Source organism: Triturus cristatus, chromosome 4_1 (assembly GCF_964204655.1).
Source record: "Triturus cristatus chromosome 4_1, aTriCri1.1, whole genome shotgun sequence".
Lineage (NCBI taxonomy): Eukaryota > Metazoa > Chordata > Amphibia > Caudata > Salamandridae > Triturus > Triturus cristatus.
In genome coordinates this window covers 525,089,435-525,117,215 of record NC_140585.1, presented here as the reverse complement: position 1 = coordinate 525,117,215, position 27,781 = coordinate 525,089,435, and the positions used below count along the sequence as shown (strand labels likewise).

The following is a 27,781-nucleotide window of genomic DNA, read 5'->3' as shown; positions in this document are numbered from 1 at the left end:
CATGGGGGGGAAATACGAGGCGAAGCAGTCCAGGCTCACTTTTGATCATAAGCGTCAGGCCAAGCAACCAGCGGTGGAGCTGGAGGCGGCTGAGTCCTCCTCGTAGGGGTCGGGACCGGAGGGCGAATACCGGGCGCTGATGCTGGAGGTTCGCTCAAGTCTCAAAAGCATTGATGCCAAGCTGGACGCCATGGCCTCCCAGTTGGAATCCGTCAAGCAACAGGTGGACTCCCACGAAACCAGGTTGGATAGCCTTGAGAACGGGCATACCGAATGCTGCGTATACCGAATGCTGCGAGTTCAGACACGAAACCAAGAAACAACTAACGTCCGTGGAAAAAGAACTGGAATTCCTCCGGGCCAAAACAGATGATTTAGAGGCGAGGTCCCGCAGATCCAACATCCGTATCACAGGCATACCAGAGACGACGAACATTGGAAAAATGGAAATATATGTGTCAGAACTACTCCACGAGCTTTTTGATCCGGCGCTTTCCCCGGTGTTCACTGTGGAAAGGGCGCACAGATCGCTCGGGAAGAAGCCGCCGGTGGGGGCGGCGCCGCGCCCTATCCTGGCTAAGATCCTGAATTTCCAAGACAGAGACCTCATCTTACGCCTTGCTCGTGAAAAGGGGAAAATTGTACACAAAGGGAACAACATCTCCTTTTATCCGGACTTCACTCCCTTGGTACAGGCTGCTACTCCAGGCTTCCGTCCCATACGCACTATTATACCCAGCGAAACTGAGAGTGTTACACGAGGGTACCACACATTACTTCACTGAGGCAAAGGCTGCGCTGAAGTTTGCTAAACAACTCGGGGGGGGGGCTGCGGCGAGACGTAAGTCGCCCCGTGCGGAGGTGGACGAAGGGCACTTGAGTGACAATGACTGACCCAGGAGGGAGTAGGAAACATGTACTATCCGGGCAGGGTGTTGTACTTGGCGAGTGTGGTGCCGGTCCCTTCGCGCCCATGGTCGCTCCTGGGGTACAGTTTCCAGTGTATGAGGGGACGAGTGGGGCCTGCGCATGGCACATATGCTGTAACTGTCAAATTGTTCCTCCAAGACAAGGTCTCACAATGCGATATGAGCTGCGGGCTGGGTGGGGGGAGTTACGCTGGTGTGAAGCGGGGACCGCAATAGTGCAGCCACCCTGTGCAAACGGGGGAGTACGCTTGGTGCACCACGCCCCATGGGGTGCATCCCATTGTTTGTGGGTTTAAGTTGCAAACACGCTTCGCGTGTACAAGGGGGGGATTTGTCACAACCTGATTGGGGGGTTGGTGAGGGTGGGAGGCGGCAGGGGAAGTTGGGCTGGTTACAGTTATGTGTGGTTTGGTACGATGGATATGTATGTTCGCAGATTACCACGCTGATACCATATACGTGGCACAGGCTGTGCACTAGGAGAGAGGCGCAGTATATTTATGGGGGCGGAGGAGAGGTGTCGCACAATAGCTAAAGAGATGACAGGCGTTAGGATTTTAACGTGGAACATTAGAGGACTCGGGGAATATAAAAAGGCTCGGCTCCTGCAGGGGTACCTCTCCCGACACAAGGTAGACATCTGCTTTCTGCAGGAGACGCACGTGTGCTCCACCCCATCACCTAGACTGAAGCACTCACGTTGGGCATGGGTACACTCCGCTATTTATTCTAATTATGCTAGAGGGGTGGCGATACTCATTAGAGCCGGGCTGGACTGGAAGGAACACCACACTCACTTAGACATGGAGGGGCACTACGTTATTACCCATGGCGTATTACAGGGGAGGGAGATAGTGTTGGCGGCGGTGTACGGACCTAATGTGGATGACCCTGGCTTCTTCAGGGAGTTATGGGCACGGATTATGCTTATAGACTGCTCCACGATTATCCTTGGTGGGGATTTTAATGTAGCACTGGTGGATGCGCTCGACCGCCGGGGTGCGGGGGGGCCTACACACATCAGGGCGCGACAGGCAATCTTTGATATCATGGAGGAGGGGTTGCTGTCAGATATATGGAGAGTCAGGCACCCTACTGATACTGTGGGGACATGCATAACGAGCCAGCATGCGGCTTGGTCCCGTCTGGACTACTGGTTTGTCTCGTCGGATGTGGCGTCCTGGGTGGTCGAGGTGGATATTCAGGCCCGGTCACTCTCTGATCACGCTCCTTGCTTGTTGGTGGCGAGGGTGCCTGATGCCCCTGCTCGTGCGTTCTCCTGGCGGCTGCCCCCGCATGCGTTTACAGACTCCGCCTTCACGGAGGAAATCAGAGAGGACATTGTGAACTATTTCGAAAACAACTCGGGGTCAGTGACCACTGAGGCGTCCCTATGGGACGCATTCAAGGTGGTGATCCGAGGCCAGTGCATCTCTAGCAGGGCAGGGGTCCTTAAGGCAATACGCGGTCTTCTGGGCCGGCTAGAGGGAGAGCTGCGGGACTTGGACGTAAGATTCTGTAATGACCCGTCACCCGCATTGGCGGTTCAGATGAAGGCCAAGCTGCTGGAGTTCGGCGAGGAGGCGCAGCGCGAGGTGAAGTTCCTAGGCAGGCAGGCGGAGGCCCGTCGATACGGTGAAGGAGATAGGCCTAGTAAAACCCTGGCGCGGCTAATTTCCCCGCGTGCGCAGTCCAATTTCATAACGTCCATAAAGGACGGGACGGGAGTACTCCGGTTAGGGCATGATGCAGTCCTGACTGCCTTCGCTCAGTTTTACTCGACCCTCTATGCTTCCAGGCAAAATGCAGCCCCGGAATCCCTAGACGCCTTCCTAGACTCAATCGCCATTGTCTGGTTTAATGACCACCACCGTCGATATATGGATGTCCCGTTCACGGCTCGGGATGTCGCGCAGGTGATAAAAAGCATTCCTGCGCACAAGGCCCCTGGCCCAGATGGGCTGACCACTTCCTTTTATAAAACTTACGTCGACGAACTGGCCCCTAGGCTCCTCTCGGTCTTCGCTGAGGCCCAGGAGACGGGCTCCCTGCCGGACTCGATGCGGGAGGCACTAATAATCACACTGCTAAAGCCGGACAAAGATTGCCAGCTGCTGGACTCGTATCGTCCATTATCCCTCATCAACGTAGACGTTAAAATCTACGCTAAACTGATTGCAGACAGACTGCAGCCCCTATTGCCGATGGTAGCACTGCCCGATCAATCGGGGTTTATCCCCGGCCGCGCCACGTCGCACAATCTACGAACGATATTCTCAGTATTGCATTATTTGCACCCCTCCATCCAGGCGGCGGTCATCTTCCTGGACGCCACGAAAGCGTTTGATTCGCTGGAATGGCCCTACCTGTTTCGGATTCTTGGCAGAATGGGATTTAGTCCCCTCTTCATAAACTTAATACGGCCCCTGTACGCCGCTCCCAGGGCACGAGTGCGGGTGAATGGGCTGATCTCCAAACCATTTGGCATCTCTCGCGGGACCAGGCAGGGGTGCCCCCTGTCCCCGCTGCTATTCGCCATTGCCATGGAGCCCCTGGCGGCTCGGGTCCGCCAGCACCACACTGCCCGGAGTATTGGCTTCAGCTCCCGCAGCCTGCTAATTTCCTTGTACGCGGATGATGTAACGCTATATGTTGTTAACCCCGCCGAGAACCTGGACCCACTGCTGAGGGAGTTCGTCAGATTCGAGGGACTGGCAGAAATAGCCATTAACTGGTCCAAGTCTGTCGCGTTCCCTTTGACAGATGCCACCTCGGAGGTGACTTCGGATTACCCCTTGCGCTGGGAAACGGACTCGTCAAATACCTGGGGGTCTGGATCAGTCGCAACCTAAGCGACCTGTGGACGCTGAACTATGGGAGGGCGGTGGACTGGCTGGAGGGGAAAATCGAAATCTGGAACAAGCTCCCCCTGTCTTTGGTTGCGAGGATAGCCCTAGCGAAGATGGTGGTCCTTCCGAAGTTTCTATATCTCTTTGTAAATCTACCGCTGCCCTTGACTGCGCATTTCCACGCTCGGGTGCGTTCACTGCTATTGACGCTGGTCTGGGCTGGAGGCCAGGCGAGATCATCCTGGGCGCTGCTTACCCTCCCGTTGAGGCAGGGTGGTCTGGGGGCCCCAGATATGGCACTGTACTCGCTGTGTGCGCAAGCACAATTTCTGCACTTCTGGGTTTTCCCCACTCCCTACCAGCCGCATGTTGCGGTGGAGATGGCGGTTGCGGCTCCCTTGCCCCTGAGTGTGGCATTATACGAGAGGTCGCCCCGCCCGTCTGGAGATGTGGACACGGTGACCTTGCTCCGATGGACGTGGCGAGAGCTGCAGAGGAGGGCACGTCTCCCTCTCCTGTATGCGCCGGCTGTGCCCCTGAGGGGCAATCCATTGCTTCCCTGCCTGCAGGACGGGGGGGGTCGTTGTGATTAGAGGGAAGGTCCTGCGCACTTTTGCAGATATTTACCCTGGTGGCACCTTCGGGGTTCCTGGGGAGGGTGAGACAGACTTACCGGAGACATTCGCTGATATGTTTACTCTCCATAAGCTTAAAGAATCCTGTAAGGCGTTATGGCCTCAGTTCCCGGATGAGCCCCCGCAACTCCAGGCTTTACAAAACTTACTATCGAAGGCATCTCCCAAAAAACTTGTGTCCCGGTTATACAACTGTATGCAGGAGCAATCCCCCGCCGTTGTGCCGTCCTCGATGCAGGCGTGGAATGCGGAGCTGGAGCCCCCTCTGTCGGAAGAGCAGTGGACCTTTTGTTGTGGGCAACTGAAGGACCTATCGCCTAATTATAGGTTGCGCCTCGTGCATTTTAAGTTCCTACACAGGTACTATCGTACGCCTAGGTTGCTGCACCGTATGGGCCTCAGGGACGATGATACTTGTTGCAAGTGTGGGGCCGAAAATGCTACTTTTCTGCATGTGGCGTGGAGCTGTCCACGCCTGGAGGACTACTGGTCGCACATCTTTACTGCTATTAATCAAATCCTCCGTAGCGCCGAGGCGCCGACTCCACACCTGGGGCTACTAGGTTATGTTAGAAATACCCCACCAAAGTCTAGGAAACTGCACGCGTTATTGCTACTTTATGCTAAGCGGCAGGTGGCGGTGCGCTGGGGACGCAGGTCCTTGCCCAAATTCGCAGACTGGGTGAAAGATGTGACGTATGGTAACACACAACTTGAATGCTATTGGGAAACGATGCCGGTCACTTCCCGCCCCAGGGACATCTGGGAGCCCTTTTTGCAGTGGGCCCGTGAGAGGGCTGGCTCCCCACGACCCACGGGTTCACTGTCCGGAGTGGTTTCTGATGACATGGGTTGAGGTTGTCGGGGGTGTGGAGGAGTTCGCCTATGCTGCTGGGTTCTAGACGATATTGCATTTGGTGGCGGCCGGCTGGGTGGGGTGGAATGGAGGCTGTGCCTTGCCGTGTGTGGGTTGGCATGACGTGGCGGGCGTGTCCCTGTGTCCGTAAGCAACAGGGCGGACGCCCGCTTATGTAGGGGTGTGATATCCAAACATGTTTGCTGCTGTTGTGTGCTTCTCCATATGTGCTGCTCCCTTCGCAGGGGTCATTCCTTAATCGCTAGTGCGCAGTATTTGGTTACCATTGCTTTCCATCTGTACCAGTGGTTGTTTTTGTTATGGTTTATGTAAAGGCGTATTCGGGTGTAAATGAAAACTGATTATTGTATACATGCTACTTTACAGTGGTCGTTTGGTTCGGAAATTGCCTGCTTTTGCTATGGCTCTGTAGCTCTTTAACTGTAATGTCATGGATTTGCTGACCTGAATAAACAAAATAAAAAAAAATAAAAAAGTGTGTCAGGCTTCCTGATATTCTCCCACTACTTCCTAATGTCCTTAACATGCAACTTTTGTTAAGGATCATCTCTAGAGAAGATGTAGCTCTAAGGATACAGCTTTCTTGCAATGCACATTCTTTAGGTTGAGCCTAGGGAGCGCTTTCGCTGTCGCTTAACGACTTGTGGTAATTGCTTTGTGGAGTTCCAACTGCACCCATTGCTTGCTTTTGTTTTTCATTTGTCTATGTCAGTGCCCTTCAAAAATCCTTGCTTGCCAGTGGTCAGTCCTGCCTCTTTGTCCCTCCTTTTTCTCTTCCGTTCCTCCCATGCAGCAGGGACTACATACTGTCTCATCACGCTACAGTTCTTTATCTGTTCTTTGAGAGACTACATTTTACTTGGTTTCCTGCTCTGTACGTCTTGCGCCATGCCTCCAACTTCGTTGGTTATATTTTTTAGGCGTTTAGCAATTTTCTACGTCAACTGCCATTTGGGCTTTTTTAAAGTAGGATCTTAGTTTGGTTTTGGGCTGTGTTTTAAGGCAGATTGGGCTTTTTAGTTTTGTGATCGCAACAGCTACATTCTCATTTACAAAACGCCTGATTAGGTGCAGTAATGCGAGATTCGGTAATTGCATTACCAACACCGACCATTCTGGTATTCCAGTGAATTTAGCAACAACCTGGAAATAGCATGTGCAAGGTTTTCTACATTTGAAATCGCAGAGTTAGCGACATCTTTTTGCAGTTTCTGACTGTGGGGTTGATTCCGGATCATTGCTGAACCTTTAAAGGCGACATTGGTTCCTGGAAGAGTTTATTGGCAGGGCTTTAACCTTGTCCTGTCTTTTATTGTAATGAGTAAATTACATATCTGGGGCTGGTTTTTCATCACCCGCACAAACTGCAATTTTCTCCCGCTATTGTGTGATTTATCTTGCGTTAATACCACATAGGTTTAAATAGCAAGGCTGTGTAATTGTGCTGCAATCCCCATGGAGCAGCCGGTTCTAGCACCACATGAGCAGACACACACAGTTACAGGAATGGAACGCCAGCCGGATAACCCCGTGTCAACAACCCCTGGCATCTCCTCGACTCCCTGAAGAGATGTTGAAGCGCACAAAATACGGTGCATACTTGAATGGTGAGATCTTTTCAGATAATTGTTACTGCCACTCTAACTGGCGTTGGCTAATAAAAGCAGGGTTGTTACAAAAGGGGTGGTGGGGGGTAGTGAAATGGCACCAGGGACAAGTATACAAACACATCTTACACCAAACGCACTAATACCATACCGCTGTGGACAGAAGTGAGGCTCTTGTAAATGTTATTGAACATTGAGTACAAAAATAAGGGACCGGTTAACACAAAGACTGGTGATCACCATCAAGCCTAGTTTGGTAGTTTTTAGGTCTGTCCTACAGACAATTTTGTCCCGTTTCCTATTGTTTACAATATCCGTTCTTGGAATGGTTTTTGGATCAACCCACTGGTTATGATTTGTTGGTTTTCTTGTCAATCTCATTTACTTGCTATGTAGTTAACGCCTTTCTATCCTCTTCTTTTTGTCCCACTTCTGGATCATAGCTTATTTATCATCTTTTTAATTGAATGACTTGTAGCTTTCTGTGGCTGACATCAGGGAAGCATTCACTTTTTCTTCAAGAATTTCATGAGAGTGCATATGTTTTCTTGCTCTGTCCCCTGTGTGCTGCATCCCATTCACATCGACACCCCCTCAAGCCCTCTGTGTTGCTCAACAGGGGCACATATGCTGGACATCCCTCTATGCTGAGAGAGGAAAAAGCCCCATAGTCCCTTCTTTGCGTATAGATTTCAGTACGGCTAAACCCTGTCAGACTTTTATGGTGGGTAAGACTTGTTCTCTCCCCCGCTAGCACCAACTGACACCACTACATCTGAGTAGGTGTCCCCTTCCAATTTTATTCAATTCTCCCCTACGATCCCCTGACGACCATAATATGGAAGGCCAGGGTCTTAGTTACGGAGAAGATCTAGCAGCAGAGATACTGAGGGCCCCATCGATTCTGGGAGCAGAGAGTTGTGGCGCTACGGGAAGCCAGTCTGAAGATTGGCAATCCCTGTCAACCACGAAGAGAGAATGGGTTAAGATCACCCTACACGGGGCACTGATGACCGAATACCTGAGGGCCAATATATCACCCAATGGTCTGGTTGTCAAGAACTTCCCAAGAACCTTCTTGGAGGATGGCTTGTTCAAGACAGAATGGTACAAGATCTCGTGGAAATGCACGAGGGACCTGCTTATACTAATAATCAGCACGGCTGATGAATCACTGGTGCGGATAGAAATAGCTGAGAGCACCGTCAAAAGTGCTTTGCCAGACCCCAGCTTTAAATCCAAAGTGACAGAATTAAACAACGAGATTGCTGAACATAAGGAATACCTTATGAAGCAAAAGGCGGTCAAACTCCAAAAAGGTATCCGGCGCTTTGATAAAGAGAAGGTGTACCCATATCTCAAGGAGGATTTCGTACCACCGGGCACGAGTAACCTCTCAAATACCAGCGCAAATTCTACCAGACGGGGCTCGTCCAGCAATAGTGACTCCAGCGGAGAGAACTGGAACACTAATCAAACCAGAAGGGGTGGTAGGCAAGGATACAATGGGTACCAGCTACCACAGTACCAGGGACCAGCTTACTGGCAATACCCCATGTTCCCACGAGGCCCACCTCCATTCGGCCCCCCAGGCATGAACCGTTTTTAGGCAGAGTTTGGGGCAGAGGGCGCAGGCGAAGAAGAGGAAACCAACAAGAAAAGAGGGTACAGTGGGAGGAACCACAACAACGGGTGTTGGAAACCAGGAGTTACTTAAAAAAGAGAACTTGATATTGAGGTAGCCACTTAGGGTCCCATAAGAGGTTGGCAATGAGATAACCACAAGACTGAGGGAACCAGATTGACGCAAGACACGCTAGAAACACCCAAAGGACTAGGAATGATCACCCATAGTCCTCGAGTCTGTACATGTAAATGATGACCCATTATGTTTTACATAGGTTACCACATTTGAGATGGGTTAAAATATCAAAAGTGAATGAATGTGGTTTGTCAACACTAACTATGAGCAACTGTTGTTTGCCTTTTTAATTATGAATGTTGTTAGAGTTACAAGTGAGACCGACAGTTGCGGTCTTCAGGACAATAAGATTGACCTATGTGCAATGACTCACATTGGCACCCTCTGGTCTCTCCCATTTGATTGTGTCTACCTACCGGGTACTGCTGATGCCTGGTTAGCTTACAGCTTTGGGTGAGTTCCCATTGAAGTATACCTGCTGCAGTGCATTTGTGCCACAAGGGCTGTAGTTCACACTAGCTCACTGTGGGCACTCACCGTGTGGCACTGTTTTGAAACCTTTTATTGTTTTCTAAACTTTTGTTTTCACTATTCACTGATAAAAAAGTCAGACTCACAAGGGAAATTATACTGTATAAAAATGTGTACCATACTAATATGACCGATGTCACACTTTTTCTCCCCACACAGGTAGTTCCAGGTCTGACGGGTTCACTAATAGGTAGTTGTTTGGTTGATGTGGGTATGATTCCATGTCACCAACCCTAGAGTGTAGATAGTCTTCACAGTATTGGTCCTGACGAATTGCATGTAGACTTTACATTGAGCGAGAAACATGTTGACCTCTTTTCACCAATAGGGAAGCTGAGACCTAAGACATAATACTAAGCCGAGCGCCTAATTGTTTATTTTTACTTAGGGTAGGAGACCTATTGATTAAAGTTTGTTCTCACAGGCACTCCAAGCCCTATTTTAAAATCACACACTCAATCCATACATCTACACACCTCTGGCCCCTTACCCCCACTTCACCATACGGCTATTGGAAGAAGATCTCCGCTAAGGTGCCCCTACTATAGGGAGCCCGTTGGGTATTGCGCCGCCGACCCAACGAGGAGCAGCCCAGATGATGAAGCATGACACCCAACTGGGTGTGTGAGGGCATTACAATCCAATATATGGACTCCCAACTCTGAACCAAAGCGGTCAGGTTGGTGTCATTTTCCCTTGTCCTGACATTGTTCGCTGAAGAACAGCATAACCTTCTTTTTCAAGATTGCTCCAACAATTCCTTACTTAACCCATACTGTCTTACCCCTTTCTGATGTTTTTCAGATTATTTTCTTTCTACCTGCTCCAGCTCCTCAATTGACCCTACCTACACCCCCCACTCAGCCACACCCTGCTCACTGTCATTGAGTTGACCTTAATCCGCTCATCTATTTTTTATTAATTTTTTTTTCAGAGGACCCGGCAGCTGCAGTTTGTTACAGGCTTGTATCTTTCTCTAAAAGTGTTCACACACTTTATGTAGTGCTCAGTTAAACCCATTCACAATTGCACTTATCCTTAGTTGTCTAGAAAAATGAGAGATTCTATAGATTTCATTTGCATTCCATAGACCTTATGGGATTCATTACATTTTGTAACCTCCCATGCTGACACCCCCTGTTACTTGTGTTGTTACTCTGAATGCTTTAATTACAGTCTCCGAGCACTATTTTCTCATAGTTTTGTCCTGCCTACACTCTCTCATAATGCTTTTTTTTTTCATTTTTATAGCGCAAACGCATTTGCAATGTAATAGGTCTCGGATTTGCGAGAGTTTAAGCTATTGACATTGTAAATGACAATGCCTTTTATTTATCTTTTTTTAAAAAAAAATACATAAATAAAAGGCATTGTCATTTACAATGCTAATAGCTCAAACTCTCGCAAATGCGAGACCTATTGCATTGCAAATGCTTTTTGTTTACAGTAGCCACCAGTCCGAGGAGGAAAGCAAGCCTGCAGACAATAGGATCCCTCCATCGCCCTCATTCCAATAAACAATACTGCAAATACTACTGTACCCAGGTGTGACGAGAGCGAGGGCCAAGCTGAGCCATCTACTACTCTCATGTGGCTGCTGTGCCTTGTGCAGTTAGTTGAAGGCTGACAGGTGTCCCCAGTCCACCTTGGTCAAGGTTTGCCAGCAGGCTGCTTTTAGGAGAAGCATCAGCAGTTCAGGTGCCGAGATACCACTCCAGAGGATATTCTTCTGTTCACAGAGATATAGGGACCCATATGGTTGCATGAGGAGGCTTATCCAAAGGAAACAGGCAACTATAGTTTGTTCAGAGAGTAACAGAAACCTGAGGTGGTGCAACAGCAGCGAGTCCAATGAGGGGCATAACCGAGGAGCCATAATTACAGCATGGCCATTGATCGATATAATGCTGTGGGAGTTGAAATGTGTTGCACATGAGTAGTGGAATGAACAGGACATAGTCTAGAAATTAGAGTACTGTAGTAATAAGTATCCATTATAAAGAGCAAGGTCCTGTTCATTGAGTACCCTATGTGACCAATGGCGAGATGTTGCTAAAATGCTGCTATATATTGTATGATGTATCCTCTACCGATCTGCCTGGTGGCATTAGTGTTCTTAGGTAGTTACATCATTACATAGTGAGGCAGTGGACAGCTGCAGTGGTGCTGTCAGGAACAGTTCATCTAATCCATAGGTTGTAGCTTGGGAAAGATACATATAGGTTGTATCTTTGGTTTTGGGATTTGTTGCTTAATGGCTCATATTATTTTGAGTAGTGGTTGGGAGCATTTCTGTGGTGTGACTGTTTCTTTATTTGAACCATTACTACAATGTTTGGTCTGCTGTGTGCAAGAACTAGTATCTGTAGGTGTGTACATCTCCTGATATGTGTTTGGACATTCAGGGCAGGAAAGTGCCTGTCTTCCCCGTTACACTTGTTTGGGAGCATTATTCCCAGATTTAGTCAGGACATTATTTCTGGTCTGGAGGAGTTTCAGTAGCATTCCCTATCTGAAGTACCTGGCTTCAACGGATACCATGAAGAGCTGCCATCCCTTGTTCTGGGGATAACTCCTGTCGTGATGCTGCAAGCTGTCGAGGTTAAATTTCAGAATATTTCACAGAAATTTTGTGGCTTCTGTTTGTGTCCGTGTTCTGTGGGATGAAGATGGTTTGATGGGATTATAGAGTGCTTGTTATGCTAGAGCATTTCAGTGCAGAATGAGATTTAGCCTCGATTATTGATACTTTTGGAAGTTGTGTTGTGCGTATTTTGAGTGTGTCTGATTTGTTGTCTAGGAAAGGGTTATTTCTATACCTTGTGTGTGCATTTTCCTGTGTTAGATGCATGCTTGTTTTCTATTAATAAGTGTTGTCTCAGTGCAGAGCTGCGATGAAAAGATCAGTAGCTCTCGATGAGGGGTCCTTATATGCACCTGTACCTCTTTGATAGTTAAGTATGCATTGTTGCTGCTACACATTGACTGCTTTCATTGTAGATTATTTTGCTGTATTATCATTAAAGTTTTCCGGGGTACTTTTATCACCCCCTCTTTATTCTAGCTAAGCAGTGCAGCTGTCTGTTAACCTATTGTTACCAATTTTTTAACAGCGTGGGCTTTGGCTTTGCCCCACAGGAGTATTACCCTCTCACTTCATGCCATTGGCTGTTTGGTTTTATCATTACCCGTTTCATTATAATGCATAAATGACTATTTTACATCTCAAAAGTAAATTGAAATATTACTTAAAATAGTTTAACTCTGAGATACAGTATATACCGATAGCAATTTTTGTTTGTTTAGTTTTTTTACTGCAGCACCCTTAAAAATGTTGTTTTAGTTTACTCAAAATGCAAGCCATACCAATTGGATTTGCCAATGCCTGTTTATCCATTACACCATTCATATTAAACTCTTATCCTATCTCTTAATGTGTTTCCCACCTCCCATGTGCATTCTTTTGCATTCCTAAAGTTGTACTGACACTTTGCTTTATTTCACTGCATATATACTGATTGCCTTGCTCTTAATGTATCACTAGTTTTCAATTGTGGGTTGAATGCCAGGGCAAACCTCTGAGTGCACAAGGCAGTTCAGTTTTCGTAGTTTAATTGACATGTTTGCAGCTTTTACTCGGTTACTCTCTAGTCTGAATAATGAAGATTTCTTATACTTAGTGGAGAAAGTTTGAACCTGTTGAGGATGTGCTCTGGAACCTGAATATATTTGTAATGGTTCATAATTTTTGTAAATATGCATCTTTCTTGTTTGAAAGCAACTTATTCATTATTTTAATTTTAACAGGTCGTTCTGTTTTATTGGAACAGCCACGTAAATCTGGGTCCAAAGTAATAAGCCATATGTTAAGTAGTCATGGAGGAGAAATTTTCCTGCATGTTTTGAGTACCTCACGTTCTATTCTGGAAGAGCCTCCATCTATCAGTGAAGGTTGTGGCGGGAGAGTCACGGACTATAGGATCACAGTAAGAATCAAACTTTTCGAATTTCAAATGTTTGTTTCACATTGTTATTAGTCCATAGTAAGTATTATACATTGTTGGAGAGGAGAGTACATTCATAATCCATTTTGTGCCCTATCCTTCACAGTCTGAACTCCTCAGATTTGGATAGAATGTAGGAATTTGGAAATGCTCACAGATGTCCAATCTCAAGATTATTGTTCTCTCTTTCATGTCACTGTTTCAGATAACCATTTTGAGTCTTTTTCATGATTAAATATTAGAGACTGCACACATTTCTAAACAAGTATCTTTCGAGAGACCAAAGGGTCACATCACAGTCCACCATTAAAGTCTACTTTAAACACATCTAATGTGCAAGGCTGACTTGTTGTCCTGGGCTTGTTCCCTAAATTTACCTTTTAAAGCGGGATCTAATACAAATGTTTCATTCACCACTGACAGACATTTACCATGTTAGGCAAATTACTTTTTATGCCCATTATAATCTTACCGCTGTATTTAGTGCTTCTTGACTTTAATTTTACTGCAACTGTTGTTCTCCCTAGTCTTTTGACTTTGGGGTGTGTGCAGTCTTTGTTAATTTTTTTCAAAGAATGGTTCTGCCTGCACCATCTCCTACTATGAATAACTGTGCTAATTTTTTTAATTTCATTCTCAGGCCTTACTATACTTATTGAAACCTTTACCTAAAGACTTTAATTTGAATGGGTGTTTTCTGAGCTGCTAATTTTTACTTTTTATGGACTCTGTTTTGTGAAGAATTCCACCCAGCATAAGAAAATACTGTCCGCTTCTAAGCCTGCCTAAACAGAAATTTCAGTGCTTTTAAAATTGTTTCTGTGTGAGCGGACTTGGCTGTTGTCTAGTAGTCCCTGGCAGTAAGCATATCCGGATATTGACGGTACTCAATTTTCTAACTCTCAGGAATGTATCCAGTTGGAATCTATCGCTAATGTCTTAGAAGTGGCTAACAGGGATATCTCTTCTTTCTTTTAATATTTGCCTTCACCAAAGCCACCAGTCAATAGTGCTACTCCTTATCCCTGTGAGCTAACTGATGTAATTTACTCTCTTCCTTCTCCTCGCTTTCCATCTCTCAAGCAGAGACTCTTTTGTTGAAAATTAAGCTGGGATCGTCTCTGGACCCGTTACTTAATGCTGCAATCACCTCTGGCTCCTTTCATAAAGCTTGGAACCAAGCAATAGCAATTCCTTTGCTTAAAAAGGCTAATCTAGATGTTAAAAACTTGATGTACTATTGTCCTGTATCACTTTTGTATTTCCAATTAAAGTTTTAGAAAAACAAATGAATCAGGAACTGATGGTTGTGATCGTTATGATCTCTTAGACCATTCTAAAATTGGATTCAGGAGCAGGCACAGCACAGAGTCTGCACTGGTGGCAGCGGTCAACAGTATCAGAACAATTGTAGGTGGGGGAGGGTGATTATACTGATTATGCTAGATTTGTCCACAGTCTTTGAGACAGAGTCAAAATATCAGTGTTCTGATATTTTGTCTACTCAGTGGGGATCAAAGGGCAGAGCTTTGAATCTACTCATCTGCTTTCTGTCTGAAAGGATGCAGGCAGTCAGATTTGGAAAGTTTACTTCCAAACCCTTTTTGCTGCCTTTAGGGGTGCTGCAGCGCTCATCCCTTAGTCCAACCTTTTTTAATTTGTATGTTTCACCACTCACCAATCTCATCCTGTCTTTTGGCGTTAGTGTATCATCCTACACAGATGGCATTCAGGTCATTGTTACAGTCACTGATGACATTATTTCTGTGGCTCAAAATGTTAACAACTATATGGTGGCAATCGTTAATTGGATGAAGGATATTTCCCTAAGACGTAATGCTGATAAAACTGAGGTTCTTCTTTTTGGTTATCATCCCTCAGTTTGGTCCCACAATTAGTAGCCTTCTGTGTTAGGCTCTCGTCCTGGAGTGATGAACATCTTGTTTGAGTGACGAGTCTCAAAAGCAGCTTCTTCCTGCTTTAACATCATCTGCTCCCTTTAAATAATCTTTCATTTTATTCTGGAGTCGGCTTGAAAAACTGTTACTGTTATATTAATCTCTTCTAGGTTGGATTATTCCAATGCCTTATTTCTCAACATTAGGCAGGGCTCTAACCAAATTACAAACCGTACAGAATGCTGCTGCTCGCCTCATTCTTGACATCCCTAAATTCAGATCAGTATCTGAGGAGCTGAAAAAACTACATTGGCCAGTTAAGCAAGGAATTTCCTTTAAAGTTCTCTGTATTGCTTATTGTGCCTTGCATGGTCAGGGACCCCACTTCCCACTTTTTTCAGTCAAAATTTGAGTGATATCGTCAGGCTGACCACTGCACTCAGCCTATAGGAAACCACTGATGATATCTAGATCTGGCAGATCACGATGAGGAGGCAGGTCCTTTGTCTTTACGACAGCCACATTTTGTGATTCTCTTCCTCCTCACATCTAAGAAATAGATGACCGTCTATCATTCAGGAAAAACCTGGAGACCTGGCTCTTTTATCATTAGGTTTGTTTGTTAGGATTCCTTGACAGAAATGCTCTTGTTCCTCAAATGGGTTGTTATAGGTTTTTTAGCACCTTGATGCCCTAAGGTATTGGAACACTTTATGAAGTTTATTTCATTTAATTTAATTTCTGTATACCTCACATCATTTTCACCTTTGTCTCATTGCGGCTGCAATATTCATTTGGTCCAGAGCCCTACCTGAACACACAAAACTGATCAAAATAGGGTTCACTGTGTAGGTAGATCCACTTTCACATCTGACTGGAGCTAGATTACTCCTGATCACAGTTTCTTACTTGTGTCCGGGCTAATTTAGAGTCTCTGGCCATCTATGACTGTCATGTCCTTTAGGCTAGTCCTGTCATGTATAAACCTTTTTACATTTCGAATCAAAAGGGAATGGATCACTTGTAACTGAAAAAGGGGGGTTCTTAAATCGTTGTTAACCGTCAATACCTAAAAAGGTATTATGAGAACCCTCAATCACGTATCTTTGGTGGTATAGCGGTTTATCTTGATTCTCCGCCTAATTTATACGTGTCAGCATTATCATTGGGTCTCTTTTTTGCAATGCTTCCTCCACCTGGAGGGAACCACTGATTTTCAGTAGTGATCAGGAATATTTGTGCAAAAGTGATGTGGTGACGTTAAAAATGTCTTACTCACACTGCCCTCAAAATTGATATTTATTCTGTCCGGTGTGTGAGGAGACTTTTAAAATAATAAAAATGTTCGTGCAATAGGTCAAATAATGTAACCAATGCACTTATTAGTGTCCAGATAAAAAAAAGGTCGACATGTTTCTGCCCTTCCAGTGCCCCAGAAGGGGGTCGTTGGGCGTTCCTCAGGACCTAGTGATTGTGAAAACCGGTAAAGCCCAGTTCTGAAAGAGGGTTTATGAATGTCTTCATAAACACGAGGTCTAACAGTACCTCAAGGTTAGTGTTACCTTAAAGCAGATCCGGATTCCGGCTGCTGCGTTGCCGCCGTAAGCGCGTAGCCTCCTCTGTGGGCTAAGCACGACTTGTGCTGACGCTGGCTTGCAGGGCTCACAACGTCACCACATTACTTTTGCACAAATATTCCTGATCACTACTGAAAATCAGTGGTTCCCTCCAGGTGGAGGAAGCATTGCACAAAAGAGACCCAATGATAATGCTGACACGTATAAATTAGGCGGAGAATCAAGATAAACCGCTATACCACCAAAGATACGTGATTGAGGGTTCTCATAATACCTTTTTAGGTATTGACGGTTAACAACGGTTTAAGAACCCCCCTTTTTCAGTTACAAGTGATCCATTCCCTTTTGATTCGAAATACATATAGGAAGAAGAATGGATGACTGCTTCTTCTAGCTCCCCCCCTTGTTGATTATAATAAACCTTTTTACATGCCTTGTCCTATCCACACAACAATGGCGATTCCAAACAGGTGTCCTTTTACCTAGTAGCTTGCTCCTGTCTCTTTGACACCAGGCTCTTAGTATTCTATAATAATCCCTGTACCTGACGTACATAAACATGTCCCCAGGCACGCCAGAATTATTCTGTACAAAGTTCACTACTTTTTCATTCTTGGCCAACAGCCAGCTGTGCATGATCACATTTGTTTGGGAAAAAATCGGTGATTGTTTTCAAAACATTAATGATTGCTTTAAAAACATATTGCTTCTAGAAATAACCCCGGAGTGACCAATTTAGTATAAAAGACCCTCACCCCCTCTCCCCCCTTTGCAAATTGGAGGAGAATTCCTTCCAGGCTGAGATAGGGTCCTGCATGCTGAATTTTCGACACGCAGCGGTCTGACATCCCTTGCGGGGTGTCATCCTCGAAACAGAGACAGGGTCCTTCGTTCTCTACCATCAGGTGAGTGGGTTGGAGCTTCCCTAGGGGATTCTTGGCTACATACACATATGCACATATCCAAGCTACACATACAGATTTAGGCTTGGTACATTTAGTAAAATTACTTAGGGCGCGCATTTTAGGAATATGCAAGTGCTACTGTTTTTTATCTGAACTGCTTATGTTCATCTTATTAGCACTATGGTAGAAATTTATCTACTGTTTACTATTTTGGTACCACCAATCTCTTGGTGTGCTTCTGTCTCCTGATTGTCGCAGTATGTATGTTTTACACAAGACTGTTGTTGGACCAATAAATACTTATTGAAAACATCCCAATCACCATCTTGTGTATTTCCTGAGAATATGTTAGCACGAGTGACTGAGCGAAAAGTACTGTACTGTTTTCCACTATCCCTGAGGAATCCGGGCTGTCATGTTCAGTTGTTGCCAGAAACTACCTACACCACTGTAGAATACAGGGGGGTGGTAGTGGCACTGTAGAGCTAGCTGGTCTAACGGCTGACATATCCTCTGGGGGTGTACAAAGTTGGTTTGGACACCAATCGCTCAGTTTAGGTCATCCAAAATGCGCAGGTCCTGGGGGACTCCTAGGAACTACAAGTCATGACCTTCCTCCCTTGTGCTCTACCTCAGGATTCTCTAGAAACGACAAAGACACAGTCTTCAGGCTGTCAGCATGAACTTACAGAGAACGCTTCATTTCCTGAAATTAGGTGCCTGCTGTTTATATATAGATGTGGAAAAAAATGTGGGTGTAACAGTTTCCTCGTGCAAATTAGAAACAAATCTTTTGCTTGTCCACCAGTTCATGATGGAAGTCTGAGTATAGTTCTGAAAAACACATAGCTCCCAGCTTGCTTATACAATTAGCTGATCTAGCACCCTCCAAAAAAGAATATTTTTAGTAGACGAGTTTCATTTTGTAAGATGCTGATGGATGTAAAACCTTATTCTTCAGTCTGGTTAGAGTCTGGTTGAGGACCTAGATGCACCAGGTCGATTATTTAGAGTTTGTCAGTCCCAGTGGTTGTAAAGGACTCCCCAGACATGTGTTGATAGGTAGGTTCAGCCAGTCATGCATACATCAGAAAAATGTAAAGACCTCGTCCACTGAAGCTTTCAATAGATCTAGCTCACTGCACTACACCAACAAACTTTTTCTGAGCTTTGAAGTCGATGCTGCTGACCATTTGAAAGCTAACTCCACTTATGCCAGATGGATTAGCTTTTCTGTAATTAGCTTTTAATATCCCGTATTTGGCTGAACCTCCATTTATTTGGCAAGCACACTGCACCAGAGCTCAGGTAGCTTTGATTACATTATCTAGGCCTGCTCATATCCAAGACTTGACAAGAAGCTTCCTGTGTTCTTCTCATGAGCTTTCTACAGACATTGCGTCCTTGAGTCTTCTTTCTGGAGCAATGCTAAATGTGGTCAAGAAGTTCTTTTCAAAGTGTTTGCCTAGGGCAAAGCAGCACAATACTGCTGTCATCTCTTTGCTTCCTCAATCCTGTGGGATCTTTCTGGGCTCAGATGAGGATGGTACAGACGTGGAATTAAAATACATTTATGATACCGCTGTAATGGCCCTGTCCTATTTCAGCACCCTACCACCAACCAATACGACATCGTCAAAAACCACAAATTGACTTGCTACTTTTTGCATGAAAGCCAGAAGTGCAGTTCGCCAGAAAGGATGCCTGCACGGTACCAGTGCATAGAGCTTACAGTGTTTTAAGCAGGTTTGGGCCTTGCCTCTAGTTAGTAGGCTATTGATCCAGCGAAAATGGGCTTTGCCTAATTTTACTATCCGTAACCAATTTAGCACCTTGCTGTCCCTTTCACGCTGCGTGAGTTTTAAACTTGGTACCAATTTCTATTATCTATTTGGTCCTCTCTCTCCGATGCATCTTGTAGAGTTGACAGGGATTGGCAATGATTGACAGAATTCTAACCTTATGAGGACCTAATCAAGAAAGTTTTCGAACACTAAGATGAAATTCACATTAATAATGACACTCTGATTTCTTATCAACATGCTTTTATCTAATTTCAAAGTGATTAGGAATGCTCAACAAGTGCAAATACAGCTCGAATCATAGATCACCACACAGGAGCAACATCTAGCAGAATTACATAATACATCTCAAATAATGCATGAGTGTGAAGATAGGTAAAGAGACAAAAGAACATTTACAATGAGATAAATGCAAATTCAAAATATCATACGAACATAAACAACTATAGCACAGAATGCTAATAGTCTGAAAAGCCCCTCTCCGGCTGGAAGAGTAGGCTGGGCACCCTCACAAAGATATGAGGAGCAAAGTTAAAGTGTTAGGCTCAGCAGAATAACAGCCAGCTAGTTAAGTAAATCAGCAACACAGACCTCTCTTCTCATAAAGTCAAAAACTCGAGCCCCTTCTAAAATTCTAACAGTAGTAATTATACCCTTATTCGCTAAAGATCCAGTTCCCCATGTATCAAAACACAAAAAATCCAAAGTTCTGATTGGACTAGAGCAGGGAGTGTCGTATCAATCCACTTACAAAGCACCTGACTTTCAACAGTTCCTTTGTCTGTAGGACACTTTCGTCATCGTCCTTTAGCAGAGGAAACTCCAACAATCGCTTCTGCAGCTTTCACATAACACTCATCAAATTTGTTGCTAGTTCCTTTATCACGATTGTCCACAAAAACACTTTCTCCGGTTGGCAAGGAAATTCCATTTATAACATTCATTACTTCCTCCGTACAACCATGGTCATTTTCAGGAACTCTCGATAGACAAAATACATTTCTTTTCAGCCTACGTTTTAGAAAGCAAATAAAACCTAAAAAGACTTTTGAGGCCTAGTCTGCAGAACAGTAAAAGCGTGCTTTTTCTCTAGGAAAAACATACACACGTATAAATATCATAACACAACAAAACTTCAGTATTAATGCTTTGCATTTCTCTACACGTGATGTACACAGTTTGGACAGTTAGTGCAAAACAAAATGTCTCCCTTAAAACTCATGGCTTCTATCATTCTTTTCTTTTTGCTGTTATCTCTGCATTAATCATTCACATTTGCGGCCTACTAGAAAAGCACTGGAAATACAGATCTCTTTCCAGCACGCATCTGCGCAGTTTCATCTCCCCATTTTAGTTCGTCACTGTTACTTTCACGCGACTCTTGTTAACAATCCACACATTGGGAAGTTTGATCTGAGCAGGTTTTATTTCACAAAACCCTACTCCATCACTATCATCTTGTTCATAATTGTCAAGAGCCTAACGACTAGGAGTAACCTTGTTACATGACGGTAACCATAGTTAGTGTGCTTGTTATTGCTAATTCTTACTATAATGCTAGTGACTTAATTGTGAATGTATTTGTATTAGACATGGTCTGTTGGATGAGTGAACTTTTAACTATGCTAAATGAAAACACAAGTAGCTTAAAAATGATTAATAACAATCTGTACCGAACTTGCCCAACCGGGATAAACTTTACATGATTTCTTTAATTAATTTTGATTATACAAGAAAGTGAACTATGATAGAAATGCATAATTACAACAAACTGTAGACACTCATGGCTTTTTAATGCAGGTGCCACTATTCAGCCAACAGCAGCCTTAATTTGACAGTTTAATTGAATGTCAAGGTCCTAACCTCCAGTTTTTTATATTTCCTAATCAATAGGATTTTGGTGAGTTCATGAGGGAAAACAGATTAGCGCCTTTTTTGGATGCTCGGTACAAGATTGATGGAAGTTTGGAAATTCCGTTGGACAGAGCGAAAGATCAGTTAGAAAAATATACTCGTTATTGGCCTATGATTATTTCACAGACGACGATCTTCAACATGCAAGCAGTAAGCTTATTGTTTCCAGGGTTGTTTCACTTAAATTAGTGATACCGTACATTCTAAAGTTGCACAAAGTGTAGAAAGTAATATGAAAGAGTGTGTCCCTCTTCTTGTTTGCCTTGTCTACTAACTGCCAGCACTGTGATTTGTATATTTAACGTTGTTTATGGCACTATTATTTGTATACTCTTCTAGGGTCTGAAGAATCACCACTTTCAGAGACTGGCAATGCCTGTTAATTATTGTTTATTGGTAAAGCTTGTGTCACAGTTTTGTAACAAGTGAAGGAAAACTCCGGACGCCAAGATCCTTAGAATGCTCCCTTACCTCCACACTGACCTCAAGGTGTGCTCTGCAAATGGACAACTCTATCCTTAAGGAATTCTTAATATTTTAATTTCATTCCATGTCTTTAAAACACATTGTCCAATTTAGCAATATTCCTTATGAAGTTCTTGATTGCTTAACCACTTTGTACATATTTCCTGAACACCTTTTGGGGTGCTAAGTTTTCTTTATTAGGGGGTCACGAAAACAAGTGAGCCTTAAGCTTTTTAAAGCGATCACTCGCAATTTTCATTGTGGCATATTCAGTCGCACCACTATTCCTTCAATACGCTCCGTTGAAGGACTGAGTTGTTCATTTGTTGAGAGCTTATGAGGTGCGTGATATTATCAGTGATGTGGAGAATTCAAAAACTGAAAGGGCTGGCTTGCTGCAGACAGCACATGAGAATAAACACAATATGGGCTGAATAGTGGGCAGAAAGATATAACGTTGGGCAGAAAATGTTGCAGCAGATTCTCCGATAAGGAACACACGGTTAAACCAACATTATATATGTAGAAATACATGGGTCATTTCTAATACAGTTACATTTGTCAAAAGTAGGCTATTTATCACAGTCCTCAAGGTCCGGTCCTTGTCCTGCCCTGTGAGAGGCCCATTCCTCCCTCTTCCATGTCTAGATCTAAGCCATAATACTCTATCCATGGCGTCCAAATTTCTCGGAATTTCCGGGGGCACCCTCTCGCCTTGTAGGTCAACTTCTCTGCGACCATGTATAGATCCATACTGGACCTCCACTCCGTGAGCGTAGGAAGTCGTTGGGCCCCCCAACACTTAGCTATATCTCTCTTGGCTACTACTAACCCTAGGTTAGCCAACATGAGCTTTTGCCTCGGCAGATCGATATCTGTGGGGATGCCTAGTATGAGAAACTATGCATCTAGCCCAAGCTGAGCTCCAAGGATTTCGTTCAGTTCATTCACTGTCCTGTGCCAATAGGTTTGAATGTGTCTGCATTCCCAGAGGGTGTGTATATACGTACCGCGCTCCGTGTGGCATCTACGGCAATCTGGGTTATCAGCCCTCCCCATAGAGTGTAAGCGCGCCGTGTCAAAATAGGTTCTATGTAGGATCTTGTATTGTATGAGCGCAGTCTCAATCTAATCGCTAATTCACGCGGGTGCATGAGGGCAGCTTCCCAATCAATGTCATCTAGTGGGCCAGTGGTGAGTTCCCATTTGGCTCGGAGCAGACCAAGGTTGTCGGGTATATTATTGATTTGCGTCTTAAATGTCAAGTATATGACTTGGATCGGGATCTCCTCCTGTAGGAGCCTACCTTCTAATGGGCCATATTCCAGAAGGGTCTCAGCATCCAACCCCTCACCGTGCCAGGCGTGTTTAAGTCTGAGGTAGGCATAAGCTTGGTAATCGCAAAGTTGGTATTTAGTCTGAAGCGAAGCGAACGAGGCTAGAGAGCCCATCTCCAACAAATCTCCTATCTTGGAGATGCCTATGAGGTCCCATTTCTTAAAGCCTCTCAGTTTTCTGATCTCGGGCAGTCTTGCACCCTCCCACAGAGGGGTTTCCCACGTAGGCTTCCCATCCCATTTCATCTGCTTTTCCACACTCTTCTAGGCTGTCGGCACTCGCTGGGTGGCCGGTAGGAGACGCACACCACCAGCTCTTCCATATATGTAGTGTATTTGAGTGCGGTTTCGGAATTACAGTCTTTCCAGTCTATAGGTAAGATGATCTCTCGGTGCATGGTTCCATTCGTTGATGACTATAAGATGGGCTGCTCTATATAGTAGGCTCGAATATCCGGCAAGGCCAACCCCCCATTGTATGGATTGCGTTGTAACGTTTGCAGCGCTATTCGTGGATGAGCTCCGTCCCACAGAAGGAGACGTAGTTCACTGTTAATGGCAGTGAAAATAGTTTCTGGTAGTTTGTAATAGGTATTTTGTAAAATGCAAAGTAGCAGGGGGAGCGTTATCATCTTATACATGGCGGCCCTCCCCATAATGGTCAGAGGGAGTTTCCTCCACCTCTTCACATCTTCCTGAAAGTTCAGAAGATCTTGTCTAATATTATGTTCCATTCTAGCTATGGGGTCATTGGTGATATATAGTCCCAAGTAGGTAAACCCCTCTGTAGAAAGCCGCAAACAGCTCGGGTATGTTTGAGCCTCATCTCATCGCCCGCTCAACGGATATATGGTGGATTTATTCCAGTTAATCTTATAACCCGCGTGGCTGCCATACTCTTCAAGTATCTGCAGTATTTGGGGGAACGTCTCAACCGAGTGCGTGACATAGAGCAAAATGGCATCTGCATATAGTGATATGCGTTCCTCATCCAAAAGTCCTTGGCGGGTTCGAACCACAAAGGCCAATGGTTCTAAGATGTGGGCAAACAATAGGGGAGATAGGGGGCATCCCTGTCTAGTGCCACGTTGGATCGGACAACTCGCAGAAACAACCCCATTGACCCGGACTCTAGCCTCAGGTGCATTATATAAAAGTGCCAACCGCTCTCGGAACACCGGGCCAAAGCCCAACTTTTCCAGGGTGCGCCTCATGAAGGGCCAGTGAATCGTGTCAAACGCCTTCTCTTCGTCAAGCGAAAGGAGCAGGTGGGGTTATCTCGACTCTGTACCGTGTCCATCCAGTTAGCTAGATGGCTTAAATTAAAACGCGTGGAACGCTTTGGATAAAGTCTTACTAATCACTGTGTATCAGGGGGGTGATGACTGTCAGGAGACACATAGCAAGTATTGTGGCCAGAATCTTCGTCTCGATATTAAGCAGGGATATGGGACGATATGACCCACAGTCATCTGGGGGTTTCCCTGTCTTAGGAATGACCACCACCGTGGCCATACGGAGGTCTTGTGGCAAAATCCCTTGTTCCTTTGACACCTTGAACATCTTAAGCAAGTGTGGTGCCAGCAGTGTGCTATTTAGTTTTTAGAAAAATCACTCGAAAAACCGTTAGGACCCGGGGTTTTGCCTGCTTTCTGTCGACCAGTGGCCTCGATCACTTCTTCTAATCCCCCTCTAGACTGTCTCTCTCCTCCTGTGAAAGCGAGGGTAGTTCAATTGCATTTAAATATTGGTGCATTTGTGGCTCCTTCGTCTGGGGTTTAGCTGCGTATAGTGCAGTATAGTATCGTGCAAAGGCCCCTGCTATAGCCTCGGGTGTGGTATGTGTGATAGTGCATTCTATAATGGACATTACCCATCATGTCTCTAGTTCCTTCCTTCCTAGCCACGCAAGCAATTTCCCTGCCCTATCCCTTGTTTCATAGAGCCAATGTTGTGTTGCTAATTGTTGTGCCCTCACCTCGTTGGTCGCAATCGCTAGGTAGTCTCTTTTAGTTATTTCAATTTAGCGAAGGGTATGATCGGTCAGTGTGGTTGGGTCGCTTCCCTCTAGGCTTAAGAGCGTGTGTTCTAAATCTTCAATCTCCTGGGCTTCACGTTTCTTTTTGTGGGCAATTATATTTTGTGCTCTATCACGGAGTACCGTCTTGTATGCCTCCCACAAAGTGACTGCCGATTGTACCGAGCCCTCATTCTCTCGAAAATAAAGTTCGGAGTCCACCCGAAGCTCCTTAGCAACTGTCTTGTTCTGCAATGCCCGTGAGTTCAATCGCCACTGCGCTACTTGGTTAACCCCCCCCCCCCCCTTCCACCCACCTTCATTAGGAGAGGCGAGTGATCAGAGATGCCCCTAGCTAGGTATTCTATTTTGTCTACCTGTCAGACCTCTCCTGCCGGGGCGAGGAGGTAGCGCAACGGTGAGAATACTCTGTAGGCTCCCGAGAAATAAGAGTACGCTCATAGATGTGGGTGGTGTCGCCTCCACAGGTCAGTCAGTCCCAGGGTGTCTAAGAATCGAGCACTCACATTAGTGCCGGTTTACAGAGGAAGTCACTACCCATAGCGCTGGGTAAGCCCTCGATAGGCAGCGTCCGCACATTTGTGTCGGGCAGGGTGGGGGTAAGAAGAGCAAGCGCCCCCGGCTAAGTGGACTATTTGGCGTACTGCGCCTGATGGTCACTGTGTGCGATATTTGAACTGCGCAAGTTCCAGGTATCAGTCCACTCAACACCAGCTCACCCCCATAAGCATGATCAACTGCGGAGGTTGGTGGATCCCAGGATACAGGCGTAGGCAATGGCAGGAGGTGGGAGAAGCACAGCTGAGCGTCGGGGCCCAGAGCACGCAGCAGAAGAAAGTACGACCCTCCGTAGGGGCTACTACCCCCTGATCCTCTCATATAATGTTAGAGTCCGCGGAAGTGTGGGTTGGATGGAGGAGGGTAATGCGTCTGTGGCCCGACCGAGCCTCACCCCTCGGTGTCGCTCCATCTTCAACTTCAATACAAGGCAGCGCCGCGGGCAGGAGCAGGAAGGGCCACCACAACCCCAGCGGTGGGGGTCCCAGGGCAGGACACCGGCACTCTCACCAGGGTAGCAGGCACTTTGAATTAAACTGTAGCGACCTCCGGTGGTGATCCACCCCTCGCGGTGGGCCCAATGATCGGAGCTCAGCCGCTCACGTGCAACTTCCCACGAGCAGTGATATCCGTCCCGGTATAGAGAGGCAGGGAGGCGGTCGCCCTCAGGGATCACTGCGCTGAGACTCACCGCCAGGCCAGCAGCAGGGTACAGTCCTCATCAGGGGGAGGGCAAGTGCAGTGGGCCTCCGGTGTCCTGTCCGCTGAGCGCCAGATTCGAGGCCGCAATCACACAGACCGGGAACTCCGTGAGCCGGTCTCCCCACCTCAGAATCCTCTGCAGGGCTCCAAGAGACGGGCTGCAGCCCGATGTCAATCACTCCTGCCGCAGAGGCTCTCCTTTCAGTAGCGTGGGGCGGGGAGTAATCCGTGCCCCCGACTCTCGCACCACCAGGCGCAGTCGTTCGGTAGCGCGGCCATAGGCCCCTAGCGTGGTCGAAGATTGCCGATGGTGCCTCTGGGGTTCAAAGCAGCTTGCAGTTGCAGCTGCGTCGATCACCGCCTGTAGTTGTTCATGCCTCCTGCCGCCACGTCAGGCAGGAGCACGGCAGTTCTGGTCCCAGGCCTCGATCACCGCATTGTAGGCGCCATCTTGAGGGAGACCACGCGCCGACCATTGCGTCGTAAAGGTCTCTATTTCGGGCCAAGGACGCCGCGGCACAGCTTTCCGGGCACGCCACTGCTTTCCAGTGCCCAGTAAGTTGGTGTGACAGCAAAGAGGAACAGGATTACGCCAGGATTTCAATCGGGCCAGCGGAGCTCGCAATCAGCGCAGCTACTCGGCCATGTTGCTGGCCATGCCCCCCAATAAGCGAATTCTTGTGCAAAAATACTGAGTTTTTGCCAGAAAGTGAGTTGTTAATTTGGAAGGCAGTTAACCCTACAGGTTTAATAAACACAATCTTGGTATGTAGCAACACATTTCTTTAACAGATTTTCTGCTCAGCTCTTGGTAACTAGGGCGCAAGCAGCAGGCAGTTTCATAAGAAATGGTTTAATGTCCAGTAGTACCAAAGAATTTTAAAGTTGCAAATACATCACAATACATTTCCAGTATCATAAGATGAAGCAAAGCGACACAAAAGACTTAGAACTGGATAAGGGGAACTGAAGTTTTATATTTTCAAAACATGAAAGCATAATGATGAGGGAATTCGCAAAGAAACAAAAGAGATCTACATGTCACTTTTAGTCTATGCGCATTACCGAAAAACGAAAATGACCACAAGACACTAGTTTTGCACAAGAAACGAAAACGAGTATATTTACTAGCAAATAAATATTTCTGCTTCACAGAGGCTGGGAGGTCACATGCACACTCAGTAATCTTTCATGCTGCTGCTCTCCACCTTCTGGGTCCTTTTCTGGGGGCTCAGTCACAGTACCATGTGTGAGACATGCCTCCCTGCCCCTGTTTCATTCTACAATGAAAAGTCTAAAATGTGTCAGGTTATTGTCACTGCTACAGTATGTGTTCTCCTACAACCTACAGGGCAAACTTCTAGGCTCCAGGTCTCTCCCAAGAAAGAGCTCATTCGGGGGGCGTGGCCAAGCCGCCGACCAAGTTGGCCGCGCGGCGTTGAAGCACTGCC

General features: G+C 45.9%; 1 protein-coding gene across 2 annotated transcripts in view; it reads left to right on the top strand.

The window, feature by feature from the left end:
* Positions 1-27,781, top strand: part of INTS13 (integrator complex subunit 13) — a 327,931-nt gene that overhangs the window by 202,754 nt on the left and 97,396 nt on the right. Inside the window, exons 11-12 of one of the 2 annotated variants that reach the window (XM_085652788.1) lie at positions 12,938-13,116; positions 21,210-21,380. In XM_085652788.1, the coding sequence (XP_085508914.1) occupies positions 12,938-13,116; positions 21,210-21,380 (350 nt within the window). The remainder of the gene's footprint in view (positions 1-12,937; positions 13,117-21,209; positions 21,381-27,781) is intronic. The other variant, XM_085652789.1, reaches the window with a different exon arrangement.